This window comes from Copidosoma floridanum, unplaced genomic scaffold (assembly GCF_036245765.1).
Source record: "Copidosoma floridanum isolate Cflo_tuat_1 unplaced genomic scaffold, Cflo_Japanese_pri ptg000012l, whole genome shotgun sequence".
NCBI classification, from domain to species: domain Eukaryota; kingdom Metazoa; phylum Arthropoda; class Insecta; order Hymenoptera; family Encyrtidae; genus Copidosoma; species Copidosoma floridanum.
In genome coordinates, this window is record NW_028321889.1 from 6,952,369 (window position 1) to 6,975,064 (window position 22,696).

Sequence of the window (22,696 nt, forward strand, 5' to 3'; positions counted from 1 at the left end):
GATAATGATTATCGATGATTCAAGAGGTATACGTACAACCATTAAAACAATTCAGTTGTAATACGTTCGAAAATACGAAGAATCCCTACTCTTTTGCTGCCAAGCTTGTTTTTTTCCATCATTTTATCCATAAATCATGGAATAATTATTAACATAGAAATAATATGCGAATAGTAATTGTCATCTTACGTTTTCTTTGTGAGCACTGAAAACATACGAGTTGCATGTCAACTGTTTACGTAATTTTTTTTTTTTTTTTTTCAAGAAAATCAATTATACATGAATTTGTTTGACAATAAAGTGATTTTTTTAATTGTTGATTTAAAAACTAATACTAAAATTTTAAACAAAAATAACACCAACGTAAAAATGCTATTCTCCCATTTTTCTATCTCGGGCGATTTTCGTGACTTTTAGATGTTGTTCGCATGATGATGTTGAGTATCCAACCAAGACACTACGAGAACGAAAACTATTATTACTCGCAGTTATAACCAGAGGACGAATAAATATTTCAAAAATTATTCCGCGCATGAAATAAAAAGTTTGTGAGATTTCCGTACAAAAGATGTAATTGTAGAGCAATTGAATCATTTTTATAATTATTGCTTCGCGTGAAAAAAAAAAAAAATTATTTATTACAAATCCACACCGGCGGCACATGATCTTGTTGTCAGAATCATGTTTGAGAGCGTGTCACGAAAGATGTGCGATAAGGATTACCGCTCTTACGTGCAATTCAATGCGTTGGATTAATTTTTATAAGTATATAGGTATTTCATAGTGGTAAGATAAGTATAGTGTCGAGCAGCGAAGTATATAATATCTGGTATGACACGTGTAAGTATTTCTGATCAAGACCTAATCACATTACTTGATGGTCACTTCTTACACGTCGATTACCTATAAAAAAATATCCTGTTTACCACGTTACAGACGCCAAATAACAACAATTTATTTTTGTGATTAATTACGTACAATTTATCATTCATATGTATACTCTTTACTTTTTAATCGCTGATGTTTTAAATTTCTTTATTGATAACGCACATATAACTTTTTCATCGTGATATTATACGTAAATAAGTCACTTGAAGTTTACACCTGTGTATTATCTATATTATCTACAGATTATAGAAATGTTCGGATACACAGGAGTCCAAATAATGTTATATCGTGCATAGAGACATCTCAGTCCATCATATTCAATACCTGGAACGTACGGAATCGATTCATACTCGAAGGACGTATATATACGTATACATACCCACATGTTACTTGAATGAAAAATAACCCTTGTGGTGCTAGGATACATTTTTCCTGTAAACCTGTAGGAAAACGTGTATTCCGTCTAGCACCGCTGATCTTCCGGCTTAGTATACTTGAAACATTGCGGTGAAAAAGTAATGAAGATCATTAGGTAGAGTTGACAATTTGTCGGAGAACCTTCGTCCTCGCCTTCGTCAGTGCTACTTTCACATAAATATATGTTTGTAGTGGCAATGTTATAGGATGCCGTCATGAGCCGCGTAAAACAAATAATTTTTCCTCCTTTCGGGCGGAAAGTGAGGGCCGAAAGTACTTTCAGTGCCTATTTCACGGGCGGAAAGTGGAACCTCCCGCCCTAGGGCGGAAAGTACATTCCTGCCCTAGGGCGGAAAGTACATTCCCGCCCGCAAATAAGAAAAATTAGTAAATTTTGTAGTTGGTGCTGTACATTATCAATATGTTATATGCGACATCTATCAAATATCTTTCTTTATACATCTTCAAAACAAGACTTGATTATTTTATGAAATTCTATTATAAGTATATTTTGTGTATAATTTCTTAAGAAAAAATATAATATTACAATAAGGGAGTATTATATCTCTGATTGCCATTTTTTGATACTCATACTCTCATTCCACCAAGTTTTTTTTTTTTCGGGAGATTAGATTAATTTAATTAATTTTTTTTTTTTCGGGAAATGGTTGTAAATTTTTTTTAATCGAACGATCAATTGATTTTTTGGACGAGGGGGGGGCTTTGCCCCCCCTACCCCCCACCGGGGGCTCCGCCCCCTGGACCCCCGCCGGGGGCTTTGCCCCCCCACCAGGGGCTGCCGCCCCTGGACCCCGCACAACCTTTGATGCGAACTTTCGTTTATTAACAATTAACTCTTACTTATTTTAAAAAATTCCCTACCTTACCGACTACTTTTTTAGACTTATTATTTTATAAAAATAAAATCATACTCAATTTTAAATAATTGATGCAAAATACGAGTTACCGTTCTTCTTCATGACATCTCAATCAATAAACATAGTTTTATATATACAACACAATTTATAAATAGGGAAGTTCACTAATATCTACACTGCAGTCAAGATATTCTAGCATACCAGCTTTAAGTTTTTGTTCGTACTCAACTATTCTAGTCAATACACTATTCGAAACACCTCCGTTATTTTTTAACAGAGGTTGCAATATCTTAGAATTCACCGTAAATATTTTTCATTTTTAATCCTGTAGTTAAATTTCTATTGAAGTGATCATTAACTAGACAAAATACGTTCTCACTTTGCGCCCTTAAGGAGAAAAATAGGATACGCGACTCGGGCGGAGGCCTTCCCGCCCTTGAGCGCACTTTCCGCCCTTCGAGTACTTTCGGCCCTCGGGCGGAAAGAATATTCCCGCCCTGCGGGCGGGAATCATCTTTCCGCCCTTGGGCCGAAAGTACTCGGCGGGCGGAAAGTGCGCCCGCGGGCGGGAAGAAGCACTTTCCGCCCTAGTGGCGTAATATACTATTCCAGCTTGGCTGCTCTTAGAGACGTTTTTCTCATAAATTGACCTGCAGGCAAATAAGTCGAAAAAAAAATTTTTTTTGGGACCCCGGCACTAAAATAAAGTGTGTTTGAAATTAAAACTATTAAAGTTTTTTTGAAAAATTATTAACTTTAAAAAATTACCCTAATTAATTGATGTAATAAATTATTTTTAGTTGGTGGTCGGCGGTGCTGTTCCATTTCGTGAGTATTTTATAGTTTTTACCGCGAAAAACGCAACATTTGACGTACCCTCTAGCCTTACCATTTGAAGGTAAGTTTGCCGAGATAACAGAACTTTTACCTATCTGAAAACAGAGTGTCGGTAACAAGTGTAACAACAGACAAATATTCAAAAATATTCGACCGGCTTTTTAGGTTATACAAAACTATGTATGCGCCGTATACATGTCAAAAAAAGTGTACTCAATAAGCTAGCAAACGTTAAAGGTTGTACGAATATTTATTTACATAATTGATCAAATATGTAAAATACTTATCAATATTACTGTATCAACAGAAGTACACGTCAAATAATCCAAAATGCTCAGAATATTATCTCTGAACGATTTTGAGGCTCCCCTGTTTGACGACCTGATAACTGCCAGTTACACGGATAATGGACCTGTTTATTGTACGAAAAATGAATTGCAGCGAGAATTGCAATCTTTCGACGTGCACCTGCGTGAATTTCCCGTTGTCAATATCACACCGGAGATGCTGGCTACCAGAGAAACAGCACGCACCATTGGAGCCAGGGATTTGTTTTTGCCAGTGCAAGACAGTGCTTTTAAAAAAATTGCTAATATTTGGAGAGAAAAGGGGTGGCTAGAAGCCATCAGAACTGCAGCTGCTGAAGATCCAAGGGAAATCACGTTTCCACTTTACTGGTTTGCCACAAGGTACTTAAATACGTTTACTGTCAATGTCCAACGATATCTTATAACATATATGATATTTTATACTAAAATATAAACTGGATGCCGTTAGATTCACAAAAATGTTGGATCTCATAGAGAAAGGAACATTTTGGACTAGCGTTCTACCAATATCTGGGTCTGGCTCAGTCGCTGATGTAGCTGCAACGAGAGATTGGGCCACAGCACTAGTACAAATGCAAAAAATTATTATTTTGTTTTTTTTTTTTTCAATTCAAATCATCAAATAATTCAATTATTATTCGTAGATCCGCTGTATGGCCTGGCATCCACATTATATACGCTTAGCTGTAGCCACTAGGGATGACAGAATCAGAATATTCTCCAATACTACTAGTAATATTAATACTGCTGTTTTAAGGCACAGTGCACAAAAATCCGTATGCTGTATGAGTTGGAGGCCAAATGCTGGCAGAGAATTGGCAGCAGCTTGTCAAAATGGAGTATTGGTATGGACAATAGAATTAGGAGCAGCCAGCAATTCTCTCAGTCACGCAATCATGTTGAAACACAGGAATCATGCACCAGTTACAAGCGTGGCATGGAATCCAGAAGTAAGATTACCTATGGTGCATGTTTATTACAAATAAACTATTTAATAAAATTAACTTTACTGAATTGAATTTTAGGGTGACTTGTTGGTATCTTGTTGTCTAACAGACATGAACATGATAATATGGGATGTGGCAAAAGAAAGCGGAGTGCCTTTGAAAAGAGTAGGTGGAGGAGGATTATGTTTTGCCAGGTGGTCATCTTGCGGATCTCGACTCTTAGCAACAACTTGTAGAAAAATATTTAGGTATGTGTATATTGCAATAAAATCAGTGACATTTCTTGTTGCTCGTGATTATTATTAAGATTTTTTTTTGTGCCTAGGGTATGGAATATTGGAGCTGGAACTCATTGGAAACCCGAAAGATGGACTGTGCCCAATGGTAGAGTAGCTGCAGCCTGTTTTGGGCCAAATTTAACTCTACTCTTTACATCCACGGAAGATCCAGCAATGATATTTTCCTTACCTCTTCAAGAAAAAATTTTCAACGTCAAGAAGCTCGATACTCTTGATGATGATAAAGTGGCAATGCCACTGATCGATCTGAGTAAAGTTACTTTTGCATCAAATGAAGAAGATGTGCACATTACGGCTGGTGGCAGAGTTATTTCTATGGACTGGGATCCGCTTGGAAAATATCTAGCCGTTATTTTTCAGGATAGCCCGCTAGTTGCCATATTCAAAACGAAAATCGGGAGCACTTCGAGAATAACCGAGGTTAAACCGCTGTGTTTTGCCCAAGGATTTCTCGGTGAAGTTCCGCATTGCATCGAGTTTTACCATAACTATCAAAAAAAATCAGATACCACAATCTTGACGATCGCGTGGAGCAGTGGTTTCATTCAGCATTTTCCAATATTAGAGAAAGTTCAGACACACGGACAGCCAGACCTCTGTACGACCACTCACATTGGAGGAACTCTATCCAATTCATTTGCATTCAACGACGATTCGTACTTACAGTCGTCAATTTATACCAGTTTCTCTACGCTGCAATGAGAAGAACGAGTGTAAAACTTTTATCGAAAACACTCGCGCAATTGTTGGCAATGTTGCTATACTTATGAAAAAAAAAATACACACAAATAGCGAGCAAAATTACGGCACAGCACTGCGAAATGACGAAACATTTATCTTTATCGCAAACGCAAAGTCGCAGTTGATTTATGTTCATCACCTATACGTGATGCTGCTTAGCTGTAAATTAAATATCAATTGTATTACTAAGAATTTAGTGTAATTGACCCAACTGTATTTGGAGTTTTTTAAAATACCTAGCTTTTTGAAGTATTTACATTTATATCGTGACGGTACGCTTTGTTATCAATATCTACTATGATCTTCAACAAACAAGCGATCCGTCAGAGCTTGATATTTTTATATGCTTTTATAACGTTCTACACAGTGATTCAATAAATTGGAAAAGCACCCACTACTTTTCTTTTTTTTTTTTTTAACGCACCCCTTTTTCACACCATATTGTGGTTATAATTTTTTTACGAGCAGCGTTAATACTGTATAATGAGACCCCAAAGTGCGTGTAGAAAATCGAGTGGAAAGATGTTAGTTTTTCCAAACAGTTGTCCCGAGAAAAATAAAAATAAAACCCGCCCCCCTTTACCTCGGCTGTCGCACTCAGGAGAGTGTGTATACATGTATGCGTTTTTATTATGCTCGAGGGTCCGCATTGGCTTGGAAAACACAAGTGTCTTTTCTCGTTTACGGTTTTCGGTATCTTTAATGAAGTCACACGCAAAGCGCACGCACGCCCTTCTATTTTTGATCCCTTGGCCTCACTCTCGCCCCTTTCCCCCCCACAACCCTTTATCGCTACCTCCACGAGTCAAGAATGGGTATAAAAAAAAACATTCACTCCAAGAATTTATGAACTCCAACGCGAGGACACTATCATCATATGAAAGTGTAAAATTTGGGACAATGCACGAGTAAAATGTGGTGGAAGAGTCGCGAAAGTTTTCCTAAACGCGTATCCTTTCCTCTCGCGAATCGCCCTCTTGTGATATAAGTATGCAATATCGGCAGCGTTATTATCTTCTCGTGACGCAATTGGTGATGATACTGCGCGCGATGTTGCAAAACGAACGTATTAGCGCGAAAACAAGCGCGTATACATGTAAGAACTTGAGAGTGAAAAACAAAATTTCTGGTACTCGTATGCAATGCCTTTGACGAAAAAATCGGATTTTTGATAACTGAGGAAAAATTTCCGAGGTGACGCCGTTACATACAAAAGCAACGATTTTCATCATCCCGCCACAAGCGAAATTAAGAGAAAAAAAAATGGATTATTTATAACTCGGCATATTTATCGTTGTCTGCGAATAGAAATTCCGCGGGATTTCAGTTTCCAGTGTTCTCCCTATCGGCTGCGAAGGTTGCACAAACTATATGCATCTATACATCTTGAGCGCGAAATCGATACATAATATGCGTTCGATCGATAATTGCCACTCAAAACGATGCATTTCCCGTCCATTTACGCCGATCGGCAGCGAAAATCGGTAAACACGTCGTGTATATAAATCCAAGCGATGAAAACACATTAGTCGGAAACATATTTGTATCCGGAGCTCCACTTAAAATATCTTCCCGGTATCATCGGAGAGTCTAAAAACACTAAAATAATAATCTCGTATTGAAAAAAAAAAAAAAATTAGTATGAGCTAACGCAACAACAGCAACACACTTTCCTCAATATGTTTCACAATATACATATACTTTCTCGCTATTACGTCGTTTATACAGAATTTCGCGATAAGCGCTTCTTTATACATGCAAACTCGTATCCAAAATATGCTCTCACCATCATCTCCTACACGTATACCATAGATACTTTTTTGTAAAAAAAAAAAAAAAAAAAAAAAAAAGGGAAATCATAGGGTACACTTTTTTAACGCCCTTGCGTGCGATCATCCGTAAGCCAATGAATTAAATTTCCAGTGCTCGTCCAATTATTCCGCTGATATGCACGCGCGCTCTCGAAATATTAAAGAATCGGCGAGAGAAAAAGAGACTCGTAGGCAAAAAGAGAGAGGAGGAAAACGAGCAAACGATAAATAAACAAAAAAAAAAAAAAAAACAACACTCGGCTCCAAAGATAAGCCGCTTATCTTCTTCGCGGGGAATCCAATATGCAATTGAGTTATGTGTGTGGGTGCCATGTAGGCGTCACTGTTATACACTTGTAAAATTGCAACCATATAATACATACTTAGCGATGATCTTTCTGTGTGTGTGTGTCTGTTTGATTGCGTTTTTTTTTTTTATTACTTTCAGCCAGTGTTGCAACGTCTCTCTCTCTCCCTTCCGCCCCTCCAACTACCGCTCGTAATTTTGCAAGTGCGGTATCTCTCCGCGAAAATAAAGTAGCCGATCGAGTTATTTACCGAAACGATGTCAATAACTAGCTCTCCTTCTCTCTCTAGCCATTACCATCACCGATAGTCGTGTGTAAGTATTAGAGTGTGCTCTTACACCGAGAGATCGAACGTCCATTATAACGAAGAAATTGGCACGAAGCGAGCGTTGATGAGCTAGTTTGCTCTTATCTCCCGGAGGCGCGGCAGTAGCTGCGAACGAAAAAAAAAAAAAAAAAAAGGAAAGGAAAATCGGCTATTTCGACTACATTCCGCCAAAGAGATCCCGAGAGACAGGGAATAATTTGGGCTCGCGAGCCGTGATGTAACACCACAGAGAGTATTACAACGGATGAAAGAGAAGCGAGCTTTTCTTATAACTTAACTTTTCTTTTTTTTCTTTTTTTTTTTTCTTTTCGCATACATGCAGTCTTTTTTAATGACTTGAAGAGCGCGCAACCCCTCGAACACTACATGTATATAAGTGTATAGATATTGACAATGATCGATACTTTACAGATATGCGACAAATATGTGTGTACGGATCTACCGATCGTATACCTACTCAAATATTCTATATTATGTACTTTGAAACGCTTTTCATTTGTTGGAAAAAAGAGGGGGCAAAAAAAAAAGTTATACATAATCGAGGTAACGAAAATTAATTTGAACTTGAACGACGAGTGTGATAGCCTGCTGATCTTTGATGAATAATAATTTTGCAATAATTACTTCATCGGCCGCGTTTCTCGGGTCGCACCCTGATTTCGTGACCGAAATGACGATAATATAGGTACACCCACAAAATCTGATTTACGGAAGGCTAAGATTATAATTTTTTTTGTTTTTTTGTTTTTTTTCTTCCTCGGCTTCTCTCAACCTGCACACATCATAATATACACATATACATGTTTTCTCCAGAATGCGCACATACGCGTATTTTAAACGCGCAGCGCTCGTTTTCCAATTTTTTCTTTTTTTTTCGTTTTTTTTTTTTTTTTTTTTTTTTTTTGTCATCAGGTTCTCGACTGCGATCGCGCGTACATCTTATACGTACAACGTTATACACGCACGTATTATTTTAGTGAGAGAGAGAGATAGAGAGTTCTAGGCCTATATATAATAATAACGCACGCGCTACAGGGTGCGCGCACATGTGAGCGAGCGGTGCAGCTTACGGGGCGCGAGGCGAGCTTGACAGGTGCCTCGACAAAAAACTCGAGGCGAAGAAAGTGGAAAGATGTAAGAAGAAGGGCTGGCGGACCACATGTGGCACTCGTATTTAACACGATATAGCTCTGTACAGTGCAGCAGGACTCATGATGTCTATCATATATATATATATATATACGTGTGTGCGTGTGTACAGCGTAAAATGTCATCCCCGTCGTTTTGTCCCCTTCCCCCTTTTTTATTATTATTGTCTGCATCTTATACTGTAGTGCGTGCGCTATGCTGAGTCGTTACTCGCCGAGTAAATATTGCCGATTTTTTGCCGGTCTCTCCCCCATCGGGCCGCTCTATATAAAGCGCGCGATATATAGGACAGTCGTTGCAGCCGAGATGTATGTGCATGTGCAGTTGTTGTTGTTGTTGCGCAGGACAATTTTTCGAGCTTTTCGATTTTTTTTTTCGTTTACTCCGTCGAGAGACACACGTACTTACTTACGTTTCGCCCTTCTATTTTCATCTCGCCCGTTGTTGTTTATGCGTGCCCTCTTGGGACCCCCCCCCCATTGAAGGTGTCCTACCGAAACCAGTAAAAAAACTTTCCATTGATTTCTATTAGGCTATTGCACCCGAAACTCACCATACGGATGACAACACCAAAACGATGGGTCTAAAGTATTTTACATGCAAATTGAAAAAAAAAAAAAAAAAACTTTTGTTAATAATTTTTATTAAACCTTTGAAGATCTCTCCGTTTTGGTGTTGCCATACCTAAGACCGAAATTTGTCGTTACGAGACTTTATTTGTGTATTTTCAGTGGAGTTCTCAAGAGTCGACAATCCATAAAACACTTAAACGCGTCAAGCACTAATCGTAAGTACATTGACACCCCATATATATACACGAGAGGAGGAAAAAGGAGGGAAAAAAAAATAGAAGAAGAAGACAGTGGTGCGACAGAAGCTGCGAGGGAGGGATGAGTGAAAAGGACCGTTGGGTCTGATGTATATAAGCATAACATCTTACGGTAGTCGACCACGGGGTTCTCGGGGGTGCATCGAATATCCTATACGCTAGTACATGTACATGTATATGTATACGGTAGCATGTTACAATTATATAGATACACTGACTCTATGGAGAGGTCAACGTCTCGGGTGGGTCCCGTATATCGTCATCCCATGTGTAGCTTATGTAGTTTCATGCCTCGGAATTGTGAATTTCTCCTAGAGTGTCGTTTGTGTGCACATATTATATATATATATATGGGGGGAAAAACACACGTGTGGGCGAGTGCATTGCTCGGACGTGGTGTGCGCACACAATATGGAGCGCATCTATAGAACGTTGACACGACGCCCGGCTCGCGCGCGTCGCCCCGAGAGAGACTCATCTTTTCTTTTTGCAAGGGCGCGCGTCGCACATGCATGTGCTTCTCGCGCGCGCGGTTGCATTACTTGCCCCTTTTTTTTTACTTTTTTTTTATTTTTTATTTTTTTACTTTCGGCAAGCCTCTGAAAATTATTTTGAAAAATCTAAACCCCCTCTCGCCGTCGTCCCAGTATATTATGGTATACACGCCACACGTGCAGAGCGATCTGCACAAGTCTCTGTCTTTCTTTATCAACACTTTTATCCCCCATACGTTTTACACTCTGTTTCATGCAATGGTTGACACTTTGCGTTACGCAAACCATTACATCTGTCTATTTGTTTATTTATTTATTTTTACTTTTTAATTGACAAAGTGTGAGTGGCTTGCAAATGGCTTTTATGCTATCTTGAGGCTTATGTGTTCAATATTTTTTTTTTTTTTTTTTTTTTAACAATGTAACGTGTACACGGCAAGGTGAGCTACGAAAATCGGTATGCCCTTAGCTCCTTATAAATGTATTCTGATTTTACTGTTTTCTTTGCTTTTTTGCATTAATTTTGTAATTAATACGCTTAGGCTGTAATATGCTTGTCCTCAGACTTCAATGAAAATTATAACTCATTGACCATTTGTAATTGCACCATGTGCGCACGTTATCATTATTATAATTATTTTATACAACATACGTTACGTATAAATATACATTTAAATGAAGGATCGATATTTCTTGAGCTCAGCAGCAGCAGCTGTTGGTGTACTTTGTATCTACTTGAGCGTGTAAGTATTAGAAAAAGCTGCGGAGGATCCAAGTATCTTTTTTTTTCCCAAAGCCGTCTCTCTATCTTTTTCTCTTTTGATCCTCATTATATTATCTATACGTACTGGATCCCCCGCGTTTTTCCAACATTACGGAGGACATCGGGAGTGTCGACAGAGATAGCGCGAGGGCGGACTCAAGCTCCGGAGCTCTTTTCTTTCTCTCGGGTTTTTCCCCCCTCCTGCGCCTGTCAACTTTTGAGATTTCGAAATCGGAAAGCGCGAGGAAAGTCGGGCTTGTCCCTGCGTTCCCACACCAATTACTACCATACACTCTGCTACCATCTTGAAGAAAAAAGGAAAAAATATATATTTTTTTTTTTTTCCTTTTTTTTTGAAGTGTGGGAGGGAAAATATGAGTAATTAGAGCCACCTGACGGCAAAACGTGTACGGTTCAAACTCATCGCTTCGCGCTCCGACGGACCCTTTTTCTCATCGACATTCAAGTTACTATTTCATTTGTTGAAAAAACTTTTTTTTTTTTTTTTTTTTTTTTTTTTTTTTCAAGTATTACCAAATGTCGTGTCGATTCGTGACAAAAATAGTACGCTTCATGTAGACAGAATGAAAGTTAAGTGTGCGACACATGTGCAAGTTGTACATTCACTCTGGATTGAAAATGCCAACAAAAGAAGAAAAAAAAAAAAAAAAAAAAGACTTACACGAAAGGTCAACCATACAATATGTTGACTCGCATCAAATTAACATATTTTAAATTTTTTTTCTTTCTTCAACCAAAATCAAATCTAATCTAAAAACTAACGTTGAACCCAGCGAAATGAATAAATAAAAAAAAAAAAGAATCGAGAAGCCTGACGACGACTCTCGTAATCAGAAAGCGATGGAAATATTGGCTTTGAAAATCTGATCGAGGTGACGACGAAGCGCGTACGAGTACTTTTTCTTCTTCTTCTTCTTCTTCTTATTTCAATTTCGCGCGATGTACAAGCGCGTTTTCGACACACGCACGGAGATAAGCCCCCGATTTTAGGTAAACAGCGCGCACATATCGTTCTCTATGAGATGATCCGAACAAAAGATAACAATAATACTCGGATGATGATCGAACGACGATGAATTTGTCCGTACACGCCATGGAACAAACGAACCTCGTAAGTATACATTACGTATACACAAGAAAGACGCGGAGGAGGAGGAGGAGTGGGCGGCGCAAAGAAGCGCTGCACTCCCTTTTTACCCCCGTATTCCGTAAAGCGCACTCCAACCAAAAGCCCAGCATCGGCCGCGAGGGAGGAGAGCCATCCTCGACGGTGGGGACCCTACGCGCGCAAGTATAGGTACACGCGCACACACATTCCGGGGCTTATCTCTCGTTTATTATTACGCAGGGCCCCCGTGCACCCTGAGCTTACAACTCAGTCGGCTCTCCGCGCGTCGACACGCCGCACATTAATACTTTACGCATATATATATTATACCTTACCGATCAGCCTCGTTGCGCACTCTTACTTGTACTTGTGCAAGTGTGTACGACGGTAGGACCGGGACAACCCCCGCGAGCACTTTCCCGCTGCCCCGCGGACACCCCTTGGCACTGATTACCGCCTCTCTGATAAGACTCTCGCGAGTATATACCTATACCAACTCTCGGTATCTTTCGCGTAAGCCATTGTTGTTGCTGCTATGCCACTGTTGCCGCGTCTGGATCGGTTGATGCTTGTGGCTCGTTGAGCGCTACGGTACACGTGAGAGGAGCCAAATTTCCGGAAAAGCACCCTACGTTTTTGCGGAGGAAAGGAGGAGGACTGCTGCACACCGAGATCGGTAAGTTAAACTATAAAATGGGCGAGCGGTATACCGATCGATTCGCGGGAAGGGGAGCGTTTATCGCGAAATTTCGGAGACGAAACGCATCGGGCATAAGTGATACATACGTGCAGCGACATAATTTTATCATCATGTACATGTTGTGACAGTAGGTCGGCTGCCCACCTACTTCCCGTATCTGAGGGATCTGGAAATTTTCTGCGCGCTCTCTTTCTTCGTCTCTCGCAAAAGTGTATCGTACCCCGATAAGTGTACACGCGTGTGTATTATATATGCATATCGCTACTTGCGAGCTGGAGCGCGATCAGTGACTCGCAAGTCACAAACGAGCAAACACGCGCACGTCGCGGCAAAGTGTCATCCGTCAATTTTTTACCTTATCGTCTCGAGATAGTTGGTTTTTTTTCGGCGTATACGGAAGAAAAAGGTAGATCGGTAAGATGCGTTTTACGTTACATATACCAAACGCGTACAACGTAGGTGGATTTCTTTTTTTTTCTATTTCGGTGCATCTTTGACCAACGCTTACATAACCAGATCTCTCCCCCGTTCTCGATCGCCGCGGTATACTTGTGCCGTGCAAACGTATCCTCGAAGCCCCAAAAATCTGGGGAAATACGATTGATAATAATAATCTGTACTTCCAGCCGATTAATCGGACGATGTTTGTATGAGAAAAAATAAAGTGCAAACGCGCGCGCAACACGGGTTTTCGCAACAACTTTGGGCAGCTCGATCGGCCGGTCTGACCCTGAGGCGAGCGTCAGCGCCCGACATACCGATAACGCACAACTCTTTCCATATATCGAGGGCTTTTAATTGACCAGCGTTCGTTTTGATGTTTGCACCGTCATTCGATTGGCTCGAACGCATCAGAGTAGAGTAGAGTAGAGTTTATTAGGCTAAGGACCAACGGTCCAAAGTAGCCTTGCAATGTATACATAGCTGTTTCAGACAGCTTACAGAGGTTTAATAAGGAGCGAGTCCTATTACATTGTGTTCGCAAGTAATATCACATACAGATGAGTAAATTGTTAGTTAGACAATAAATAATAATAATAATATTAGATCAGAGAGAGAGAGAGGCAGCGGTTATTATAAAAAAATCTGATCGGTATCGTGCTTCAAGGTGAACCATGCACCTCGACGAGGAGCTGCAGCACGCCTTGGCGCAGGTAGCCAAGAGGGAGGCTGCCGGTTACCAGAGCGCCTACTGTTGGACACCCGAGTGGGACCACCACCAGCAGCAGCAGCAGCAGCAGAACCAGTTACCGATCTACGGGAACGATTGCTGGAGCCACCAGGACGCGGAGCAGTACGGCAGACTGCCCTCGGTCGACGCCGCCTTTTCTCGCTTCTCGGGCGTCGGTGGCGGCCAACTTCCCGAGGACTTTGACTACTCGAGCGGCTACCAACCCACCCAGTACCAAGTTTCAGCCAACGACTTTGCGAGCAGCTTCTTCTCCTTCCCTTCCGAGTTCCAGCAGTCGCAGGTCAACATCGAGGAGTCCCTTCGGGTGGTCGACGACTTTGACCTCAACCTCATCAGGTACGTACGATATACACTCCCGATTTTTATGTCATTGAACGAGCTTCCGTGTGTATACATCGGCTTTCACAAAATTGCAGAGGCGATCCAACGACTTTGTCGAACGCTGACTCGTCGCAGGCGATGGACAATCGGCAGCAGAGCGCCGATTACGGGGAGATCGAGCCGGTCTACCCGGTCGGCCATCTGGTCTCGACGCAGCCCTGCAGTCCACCGGTCACGTTCGGGAACGAGCTGCTCGACGGGATAAAGAGCGAGCCCACGGCAATGACCCTCGACGGTGGCAATCAAATCGTCCTGTCCAGGGACGAGGGTCTGGTGCTGGCTAGCGAGCAAAATCGGTACTTTGAGGCGCGCGTCGAGCCACCCGAGAGGGACAATCACGAGGAGTCTTACGGTGAGTGACGTTGTTTCCCAATGACTCGCGGTGACGCGTATGGAAAAATAAAACAAAAAGTTATACCGATACGCTCTTTCCTAATGCCTCTCGAGCGCGATAAGGACGATAAAGAGAGAGAGAGAGCGCGTACACCTATGTATGCAACTATAGTGCATTGTACATATGTATGTATATATCCGAGGGGAAAAACCAAGTGAATGATTGTGCGTGAATTTGTTATTTTTTCAAATCAGGAAGCGCCCAGTCGGACGACGGCTCGGCACCGTCGTATCCGTGTCTCTGGCTGGACTGCGGCTGTTCCTTCGGCGAGCAGACGTGCCTCGTCCAGCACATCGAGAGGCGACACGTCGAATCGTCGTCCACCTCGGGCCACGGGGGCAATCGCCGGCTTCACAAACTCGACAAGGACAGGGACAAGAGCCGAGGGGAGCAACAGCCGCATCAGCAACAGGAGCCCGATTGCCAATTTGCCTGCCTCTGGAAGGGCTGCTCCCGCGATCGGCCCTTCAACGCGAGGTACAAGCTCCTCATACACATGCGCGTCCACAGCGGGGAAAAGCCCAACAAGTGTCCCGTTAGTATACATACATAATCTTTCAATTTACCAAAAGATCGGCGTGTGTAATAGTACAACCAACGGACTGTGCACATTTTTCAGTTCGCCGGTTGCAAAAAGGCCTTCTCGAGGCTGGAGAACCTCAAGATACACCAGCGCTCGCACACGGGCGAGAGACCCTACGCCTGCCAGCACCGTGGCTGCACCAAGGCCTTCAGCAACAGCAGCGACCGCGCCAAGCACCAGAGAACCCACTACGACACGGTAAGCGCACAACCATACGTATGAATACAATCGCACGTAAATTTGAATCTCATGGGATTATTGGGTCGTTGGGTTTATTCGTAGAAACCGTACGCGTGTCAAGTGGCGGGTTGCGGCAAGCGCTACACCGATCCGTCCTCCCTGAGGAAGCACGCCAAGAACCACGCGGACGTGACGAGCGGCCTTCCAGCGTCGGACGCCCGGTCGCACCCGTCCTCCTGCAAAGCCTCGGGGAACCGGAGGACCTCGAGCTCGTCCAGCGCCTCGTCGATCCTCAACAACGGTTACCGGCACCAGCCGGTGGGGCTTCAACAGGTCACGAGGCACGCCTCCGTCACGTCCGACTATGGCTCGCAAAAGGACCAGCAGTCGATCCACGACGGGTTCGACGACGCCGAGCTCAAGTCGTACCCGGTCTCGCCGAGGCTGGCCCGCGTCCCCAACAACCAGCTCGACGAGTACGTACCTTACGAGTCGGTCGCCCGCTTTCTCGTTGACGACAGGAGCAGCCAACACCACCTCGGCCTCGACAACATCGGTAAGTCCTTTTATACATACATACATTTTCATTATCGGCGTTTGGCAAGAGCTAACACAAAAACTATTCTCGCGAGTGTAGCTTTTTTTTTTTTTCCTTTCGTTTGAATCTGAATTTTTTCGGTTGGAGGGGTGGAAATATGCGCATTCCCGAAATGACGCGAAGAAGCGAGATGAAAAAAGAAAAAAAAAAAGGTGCGCGTGCACGTATAGGGCCCAATGTCGCGTTTACGGGCCGGTGCGGGGGGAGGGCACCATGTTGAATCTCAGAGGAGGTGTATACTTTCGGTGACGGGGTTTTGCGCCTCCGTGTTATATACCCCACACCGAGTCTTAAAATAATTTTTTGGCTTACGCGCGTTACTCGACCCACGTGCCGGGGCCCTGCCACGTGCGACGCACGCGCTCCTTTTTCTTCCCTTTCTTCTCCCTTGAGCCATTTTTACAACGCGCCCGGCTTGCCTCTCTACTTTCTCCCTCCCCCCCCTTCTTTTATCGTACGTGTATGTAACATGCACTCGATGGTTTTATCGGTACGTATATTTTACATGATCTTTCTTTCTCTCGATTGGACCGCGGATCGTTATAGATCGGTAGCGCCGGTTTTTAACAGATAAATTTTTTTTTTTTTTTTTTTTTTTTTATCGTCGCTCGACTCATTGTTTTGTGAATCGACTGTTTTAAGGCTACACGGCTGACGAGGACATCAGCGACCTCCACGACTTGGGGTCCGACATTGAGTTTTTGGAGCTCAACAGCCTCGACGACTCGGTTTTCATGGGAGAATAACACCGATGTGCATTGCAACGTTGTGGTTGAACATTTGTTGAATCCACTCAAGACTGCTCCTGGAAAGTTTCCATCATTTTGCGAAACCAAAAATGATACTATACGCGTATCGCTCGTTCATTATCATGTCGTTGGATAAGTATAATTATATATAGGAGAAAATGAAAGAAATTGATGAAACGAACAACGTGTTGGGTGATTTGAACCAAGATTACTTTTATGACGATCATGATAAAATCAATCGGTGTTTCGTACATTTGTATAGGTACTTATGGCGTTGTATAGAAAAATACTTATATGTATGTGCGTAGATTTAGATTACTTGATTTTTTTGATTTTTCTTTTCTTATTTCTTTTTTTTGTTTTGTACATTTGTAAATACATTATCTAGGTCAGATTGGAACAGAGCGTTGATAAACTGCGAAACTCAAGTATTATACTATCGGTTGGTTTTATACTGATTTATAATATATGTATAATTAAAAACAAAGTGATGACACGTCATGTTATTTGCGCCTCGGCTCGTGTATCTTGGACTCTGCAATTGTGTCGATGCCTTGGGCTCTACTGTTTGCAAATCGGTACTTGATTGCCGCCCGGTATTTGCGAGCAGACCACGCTGGTAAAGTTTCGGAAGGCCTCGCTACTCTTTTCCTGCAACAATGCGTGTGTGTGTTTTTTTGTTTAACCTCGTGTAAATCTGGGACCAACGAAGCCGCGAGACTTTGCATAAAATAGTTGTTATTTTTTGATCGAAAAACTGTAAATACTGTACATTTTATTTTTTACGCGCCGAGCGATTATATAGTCAAATAAGTATATGTATGCTAACACGATACTGGAGAATAATAGGGAAAAATTAAATACTTAGCGGACCAATGAAAAAATGTAATCAAAGTCGTTGTTGTACGTATAATTGCCAATAAAATGTGATAAATACATTTTCATGAAATATCAAAGGTTACTCTACTTCAATTTTAAAACCTGCCATCTCAAAGAATTAAAAAAGAATTAAATAATAAAAATTAAAAAAAAAAAACTACTGATTTACATACCATTCGTAAAAGTAATGCTTCATATAGCTTTTTCAGGAAAAGAAGAAAATTATGTAAAGAACGAAATTGCGAAAATAGCTAAACTATTCGAATGGAATTTGTAAAGATGCACATTAACTTGTAGTGCAGTAAAGTAATGTGATACACAATGTACTTATCGTTTCGTGCATCCGTTCGACGTATACTGACAATAGCCAATTTATTACACGAATGCGCTCGTGCTCGAATACAAATACTAGCCTCTCGTATCGCATCATCATTATTTATTACGTAAAATTAAAAAAAAAAACGAAATTGTATTACTAACCGTATTATTTTTCGATGGCAGCCGGAATCGCGTAGTTTGATTTTTCGTAACACGAACATGATTGCAACACAGTATATTATACACACAACTTACCCCTTTGATGACGATGGACGGGACGAACTCGAGGGGCGACTGGAAGCCCTTGGTCTTTTGGCCGTGTTTCATGAACAGGTCGTCGCCCTGCTTGGAGTTGCTACAGTTTTCGACGTTTTTGACGAACTCGTCGTTGAAACCCTGACTTTGGGCGCACTGAGGCAAATAGTACGTCTTATCAGTTTTTTCGTAGATAAACGCAAGTATTTGGAAAGAAAAAAAAATCAAGCGGTGCACCTGTGCCCTACATTCGAATCCATCATTAAAAAAAAAAATCTCTACATCAAAATTGACAAATTAAACTGCCATACAGATTATTATCTCACTCGAGAGAACCTATAATAATTGTGTATCCATATAGTTATAGATTGACTATTGAGTTTATGAGTATACGTAGGAAGCGTGATCAACGTAAAATTAATTAATTGGGCCATGCTCCTATGTGCTCGTGGCTAATCTGGGTTCACGGAGTTTTTTTTTCCCATGCCATACATTTTAACCTTCGGGACAATGGTGATTGCGTGAATTTTTTAATAATTAAGTATCAACAAAAAATTTTTCAATTATTATTTTTTGCTCAAAAAATATTTTACGTTACAATTCTTGGTACATTTTGAACAAAAAAATAAAAACAACCTAAATCTCTCGGTTTTAACTTTAAAAATTCCCAGTGTGTGGATAAATGTGTTTTTTTTTTTGCCATTTTCAACCACCTTGCTCAGCTTTCACTGTATTATTTTCAATAAATTTCAATGCAATTTTCCATTCACTTTGGCTCAAAATTGACCTTACAGTGCGTACTTTATATGAAAAAAAAACTACGATAGCCCATTACCAAATCACTAAGGAATTGTTGATCAACGCATTGTCGTTTTCATATACCTACTACCCATAAACGTCTATACTTACATGTTAGGTACACATGTATGGCACGTACAGATAATCAGTTTTATCGTTACTATCTGGCAACGAGCGATCGGAATTTTTTTTTATCCAAAAGTATACACTATAAGGTAAATTTTGAGCCCATGTGAATTGAAAATAATGCAGTAATAGCTAAGCAATTTGTGGTTGAAAATTATAAGAAACGCATTTTTTCAAACTTCAGGAAATTTTTCACGCCAAAACTAAGGGACTTGTTAAAAATGTTGGAAAAATTCTGTTGACCAAAAAAATGAAAATTTTTCTATTTGTCATGAACAATAAATTATTTTTTCATGGTTCATCGTGTTCAAGAGATCAACATGTATCGAATGAAAAAAAAAAAAAAAAAAAATTCCATGCACCCAGATCGGCGACTGGCACATAGGAGAGGCAAAATCTAATTAAATGTATAATGACGAGGCCGCTACGACGACATTATACCGACGCAATATACGATTACACGCGCAGAGAGAGGGAGTAACGTAATAATTCTTTAATGACGGTAAAGTTAAATTAAATTTTGCGTAACGACGACATTAAATCGTGGATGGATGATGGTGTTTACCTGCTTCAAAGCAGCCTCGGGATCGAAACTCGTCATGGCGCAACCGACAAAGTCGATCATTCTTTGCTGCTGGTCTTCGGGCTTGACGGTGTTCTCGATCTCGTAGATCGCACACGCGTGGATCTTGTTCCCGTGGCATTCCAACGGCCCGTGCTGGCACGACGTGTGGACATTATTCCCTTCCTCCGTCCACTAAACGCAGTTTATGGCATTTCGGTTAATTCAAATGGCTCTGAGATGAGTTTAAACGATGGTCTTACCGATGCCTTGCCGAACGGAACCAAATTGACGTTCAAGTGATCCTTGAGGCCTCCGTTGAAGGCTGGTGTCAGTTGTTTGGTGATAAAGTACATGCTGTCCGGGCACAGGGTCTCGTAGTACACGTCGACGTTGAGCTTATCCTCGCCAAGCACCTAAAATGAAAAATTTGCATGAAAAAAAAAAAAAAAAAAAAAAAAAACCAACTTACAGATCGAAAGGAAAATAAGAAGTGCACTTACGGCGGCAAAACAGCAGGAGAAGGCCACTAGAGCCGCAAAGGCGATCGGCACAGCCCGGTTCGGGTGATACATGGTGCGCGATTCGAGGAGGTCGACAGAGTTCGAGACCGGAGAACCGAATGACGAGCGATCGGCAAGTCGAAGCTGCTTTAGTTGGCTGGAAAGCCCAACAAGCGGGAGAAGGAGAAGATCGTAAAAGTCCGGCTTGAGAGGGGAACGTTTACGAGATGTGCACCACGGTGTCCGGAGAGTTTATATATGTATACGCGTGACCCATCAGGGAGGGATAAGATCTCTCGTCCGTTTTGGACAGCTATGTGTGTGTGTGTATTTTACAATCCACTTCTAGCGCTCTACTTTTTGCTTCTTTGGGTTATTGTATTATATTTGTTACCGGGCAGAGTGGAGGCACTTTCTCACCCACCGATGCGCGTGTTTTAGATCGGCTCCCGTTTATCCGCAAAGTGACGCAGATAAGACAAAAAACGAAAAAGAGTATTATCGAAAAACAAAATCTTTGCTTTCGTTTACTGTATCTGTGTAGCGAGAAATTCATAAAACGTGCCGATGGAGCGTGAACAAAGAAAGACGGTTTTTCCATTTTTCGTCGAGTCATTTTATGGTGCTGCTAGAAATCACTCGATGCGCGCATAATATTTGGTATTTTGTTCGCTTGAGAAAAAAAAAAAAAAAAACAATAACAAACAAAAGAGAAACAAAAATAATGAGATCACTCGTAAGGCACGTACACGTATAGGGTAATTTGTATCATGAAAATGCGCTCGTTGTGTTCGATCGCGCTTTTATGTAATTCTCTCGTGTATAGCATTATAATGGCAATATGGCAACGAGGCATTGAAGTAACGTGCTTACATGCGAATGACAAAATTAGCACTGAATAAATGAGACAACGGCATTAACATTTCGTACGAAACAGTTTCTATTATTCTTATTATTATGATACAATAAATATTCAACAAGTCGAGTGGAAAAAAAGCAAAACCGAGTGTTTAAGGCTCGATGCCTTGACCAAATTCCATAGTCGGTTGGAGCTGCCTGTACTGCTGCTCCAGATCGCGGTATCTCAATCTGAAAGTTTCGGCTAGCTTTGGATTCTTCTCTACCCCCTCGCCGAGCTCGTGCAGGCGGGATATGTACATGCAGGCGTTGGGCACGCCGTACTCGCAAGCCAGTAGGGAATACTTGTAGGCTTCGAGGGGGCTTTTCTCAACGATTCCGTCGATGCCGTTCGTAAAGAGACCCGTGAGGTAGTAACAAGCCTTTTCGTTTTTACTCTCGACGCAGCCCTTACTCAGCATGTTTATGCCACTCTGTATGACGGCTTGTTTGTTCTCACGGTTCACGTCGACGTTCGTTATCGAGACTATGCCTGCGTTCGTGCACCCGATTCCATCGCCAAAGTCGCAGCCCTTTTTCATGTATTGAAAAGCCTCCACGATGTTCTTCTTGCAACCTTTACCTGTAGAAAGACAGACGAGTTATTATTTTTCCAAGTTGTATTTTGGGTCTTGGCATAAAAATAATACGTGACTGATGCCGAACGAGGAAAAAGGGTTTATAACACTAAAGTCGAAAAATATGAAAGTATACAACATACAGCTGATTTAAAAAACAACCATTATAGCGAACTCGTGCGACATAAAAACAGAAGAAAACAAAAAACAATTTGACAACTCCAACAGGTGTAGGTGATTACGCGAAAAAAGAAATTTTGTGTCTCTCAACGACACTTTCACTTTTATCCTTATAATTAATAAAGCATTTGTATTTTTCTTTTTTTTTTTTTTTTTTTTTTTTTTTTTGCCAATAAGAGGAGTGCGCTGACGACTACTGACATCTGTAAATAATATATTTGATGAGTACAGTGGCCTTCCTTACCTATGAGCTTCCATCCACCGAGTTTGGCGCAACTCCTGCCGTAATCGAGATTGTTGCAATTTTTCTCGTAAATACTGGCAGCCTGCTTACAGTCTTTTTTAATGGCCTCATAGTAATCCCCGAGCAGGTGACACACTGCAAGCCCACAAACGCAATTCTGCGATGAAACAACACAACGGCATAAAAAAAACAAAAATAAAAACAAGGTCGTCCCCTTGTAGGTTATGTCTCACCCTCCGGCTTCTTTTCCCCGTAGCAGCCGAACTTGTACTCCGTGTAGAGATTCTTCAGGTACTCCCGGACCTGCTCTTCGTCCTTGAAATCGTAGCCTGCCATGACTGCATGAGTATATATATATTATGCAGCCTCGGCGGCAACAACCGTCAACACAATCGGGGGAGGCACGCGCAGCAGACGAAAACTGCGACCCCA

At 41.5% G+C, this 22,696-nt stretch overlaps 4 protein-coding genes across 6 annotated transcripts; 2 read left to right on the forward strand and 2 right to left on the reverse strand.

Annotated features, from left to right (window-relative positions):
- The first annotated feature begins 3,169 nt into the window (after window positions 1-3,169).
- LOC106635737 (aladin) lies at window positions 3,170-5,733 on the forward strand. Of its 2 annotated transcripts, XM_089590227.1 has the most exons (6): window positions 3,170-3,257; window positions 3,328-3,709; window positions 3,798-3,915; window positions 3,994-4,299; window positions 4,375-4,544; window positions 4,622-5,733. In XM_089590227.1, exons 2-6 carry the CDS (start codon window positions 3,351-3,353, stop codon window positions 5,295-5,297), a joined length of 1,629 nt encoding a protein of 542 aa, XP_089446353.1. In that variant the 5' UTR covers window positions 3,170-3,257; window positions 3,328-3,350; the 3' UTR covers window positions 5,298-5,733. The 2 variants fall into 2 exon arrangements, with proteins under 2 accessions (XP_089446353.1, XP_089446354.1); XM_089590228.1 differs by lacking the exon at window positions 3,170-3,257 and having other exon boundaries at window positions 3,270-3,709.
- A 6,816-nt stretch (window positions 5,734-12,549) lies between these two features.
- Window positions 12,550-17,061, forward strand: LOC106635736 (uncharacterized). 2 transcript variants are annotated; one of them, XM_014347865.2, is made up of 7 exons: window positions 12,550-12,823; window positions 13,956-14,375; window positions 14,456-14,772; window positions 15,009-15,349; window positions 15,434-15,595; window positions 15,680-16,133; window positions 16,818-17,061. In XM_014347865.2, exons 2-7 carry the CDS (start codon window positions 13,963-13,965, stop codon window positions 16,919-16,921), a joined length of 1,791 nt encoding a protein of 596 aa, XP_014203351.2. In that variant the 5' UTR covers window positions 12,550-12,823; window positions 13,956-13,962; the 3' UTR covers window positions 16,922-17,061. The 2 variants fall into 2 exon arrangements, with proteins under 2 accessions (XP_014203351.2, XP_014203350.2); XM_014347864.2 differs by lacking the exon at window positions 12,550-12,823 and adding an exon at window positions 13,204-13,261.
- Window positions 17,062-17,117: 56 nt separating this feature from the next.
- Window positions 17,118-20,600, reverse strand: GILT1 (Gamma-interferon-inducible lysosomal thiol reductase 1). Its single transcript, XM_014347867.2, has 5 exons — window positions 20,366-20,600; window positions 20,126-20,278; window positions 19,866-20,057; window positions 18,377-18,532; window positions 17,118-17,575 (listed from the first exon to the last, which is right to left on the reverse strand). The coding sequence occupies exons 1-5, from the start codon at window positions 20,435-20,437 to the stop codon at window positions 17,486-17,488; spliced, it is 663 nt and encodes a 220-aa protein (XP_014203353.2). The 5' UTR covers window positions 20,438-20,600; the 3' UTR covers window positions 17,118-17,485.
- Window positions 20,601-21,287: 687 nt separating this feature from the next.
- On the reverse strand, window positions 21,288-22,664 carry Coa7 (Cytochrome c oxidase assembly factor 7). The gene is made up of 3 exons (XM_014347764.2): window positions 22,498-22,664; window positions 22,265-22,399; window positions 21,288-21,845 (listed from the first exon to the last, which is right to left on the reverse strand). The coding sequence occupies exons 1-3, from the start codon at window positions 22,598-22,600 to the stop codon at window positions 21,376-21,378; spliced, it is 708 nt and encodes a 235-aa protein (XP_014203250.2). The 5' UTR covers window positions 22,601-22,664; the 3' UTR covers window positions 21,288-21,375.
- Window positions 22,665-22,696: the final 32 nt, after the last annotated feature.

What these genes read in the sequence shown, in the direction of transcription:
- LOC106635737 (XM_089590227.1), top strand. Translation starts at nt 3,351, where the DNA reads ATGCTCAGAATATTATCTCTGAACGATTTTGAGGCTCCCCTGTTTGAC. An exon ending in GAGATTGGGCCACAGCACTA is followed by an intron (nt 3,916 to 3,993) that starts GTACAAATGCAA and finishes TATTATTCGTAG; the next exon opens with ATCCGCTGTATGGCCTGGCA. An exon ending in ACTTGTAGAAAAATATTTAG is followed by an intron (nt 4,545 to 4,621) that starts GTATGTGTATAT and finishes TTTTGTGCCTAG; the next exon opens with GGTATGGAATATTGGAGCTG.
- LOC106635736 (XM_014347865.2), top strand. Translation starts at nt 13,963, where the DNA reads ATGCACCTCGACGAGGAGCTGCAGCACGCCTTGGCGCAGGTAGCCAAG. An exon ending in CAATCACGAGGAGTCTTACG is followed by an intron (nt 14,773 to 15,008) that starts GTGAGTGACGTT and finishes TTTTCAAATCAG; the next exon opens with GAAGCGCCCAGTCGGACGAC. An exon ending in AGAGAACCCACTACGACACG is followed by an intron (nt 15,596 to 15,679) that starts GTAAGCGCACAA and finishes GTTTATTCGTAG; the next exon opens with AAACCGTACGCGTGTCAAGT.
- GILT1 (XM_014347867.2), bottom strand. Translation starts at nt 20,437, where the DNA reads ATGTATCACCCGAACCGGGCTGTGCCGATCGCCTTTGCGGCTCTAGTG. An exon ending in TTCCGTTCGGCAAGGCATCG is followed by an intron (nt 20,058 to 20,125) that starts GTAAGACCATCG and finishes AACTGCGTTTAG; the next exon opens with TGGACGGAGGAAGGGAATAA. An exon ending in CGTCCATCGTCATCAAAGGG is followed by an intron (nt 17,576 to 18,376) that starts GTAAGTTGTGTG and finishes GCATTGTTGCAG; the next exon opens with GAAAAGAGTAGCGAGGCCTT.
- Coa7 (XM_014347764.2), bottom strand. Translation starts at nt 22,600, where the DNA reads ATGGCAGGCTACGATTTCAAGGACGAAGAGCAGGTCCGGGAGTACCTG. An exon ending in CGGGGAAAAGAAGCCGGAGG is followed by an intron (nt 22,400 to 22,497) that starts GTGAGACATAAC and finishes GTGGGCTTGCAG; the next exon opens with TGTGTCACCTGCTCGGGGAT. An exon ending in CGGTGGATGGAAGCTCATAG is followed by an intron (nt 21,846 to 22,264) that starts GTAAGGAAGGCC and finishes GTCTTTCTACAG; the next exon opens with GTAAAGGTTGCAAGAAGAAC.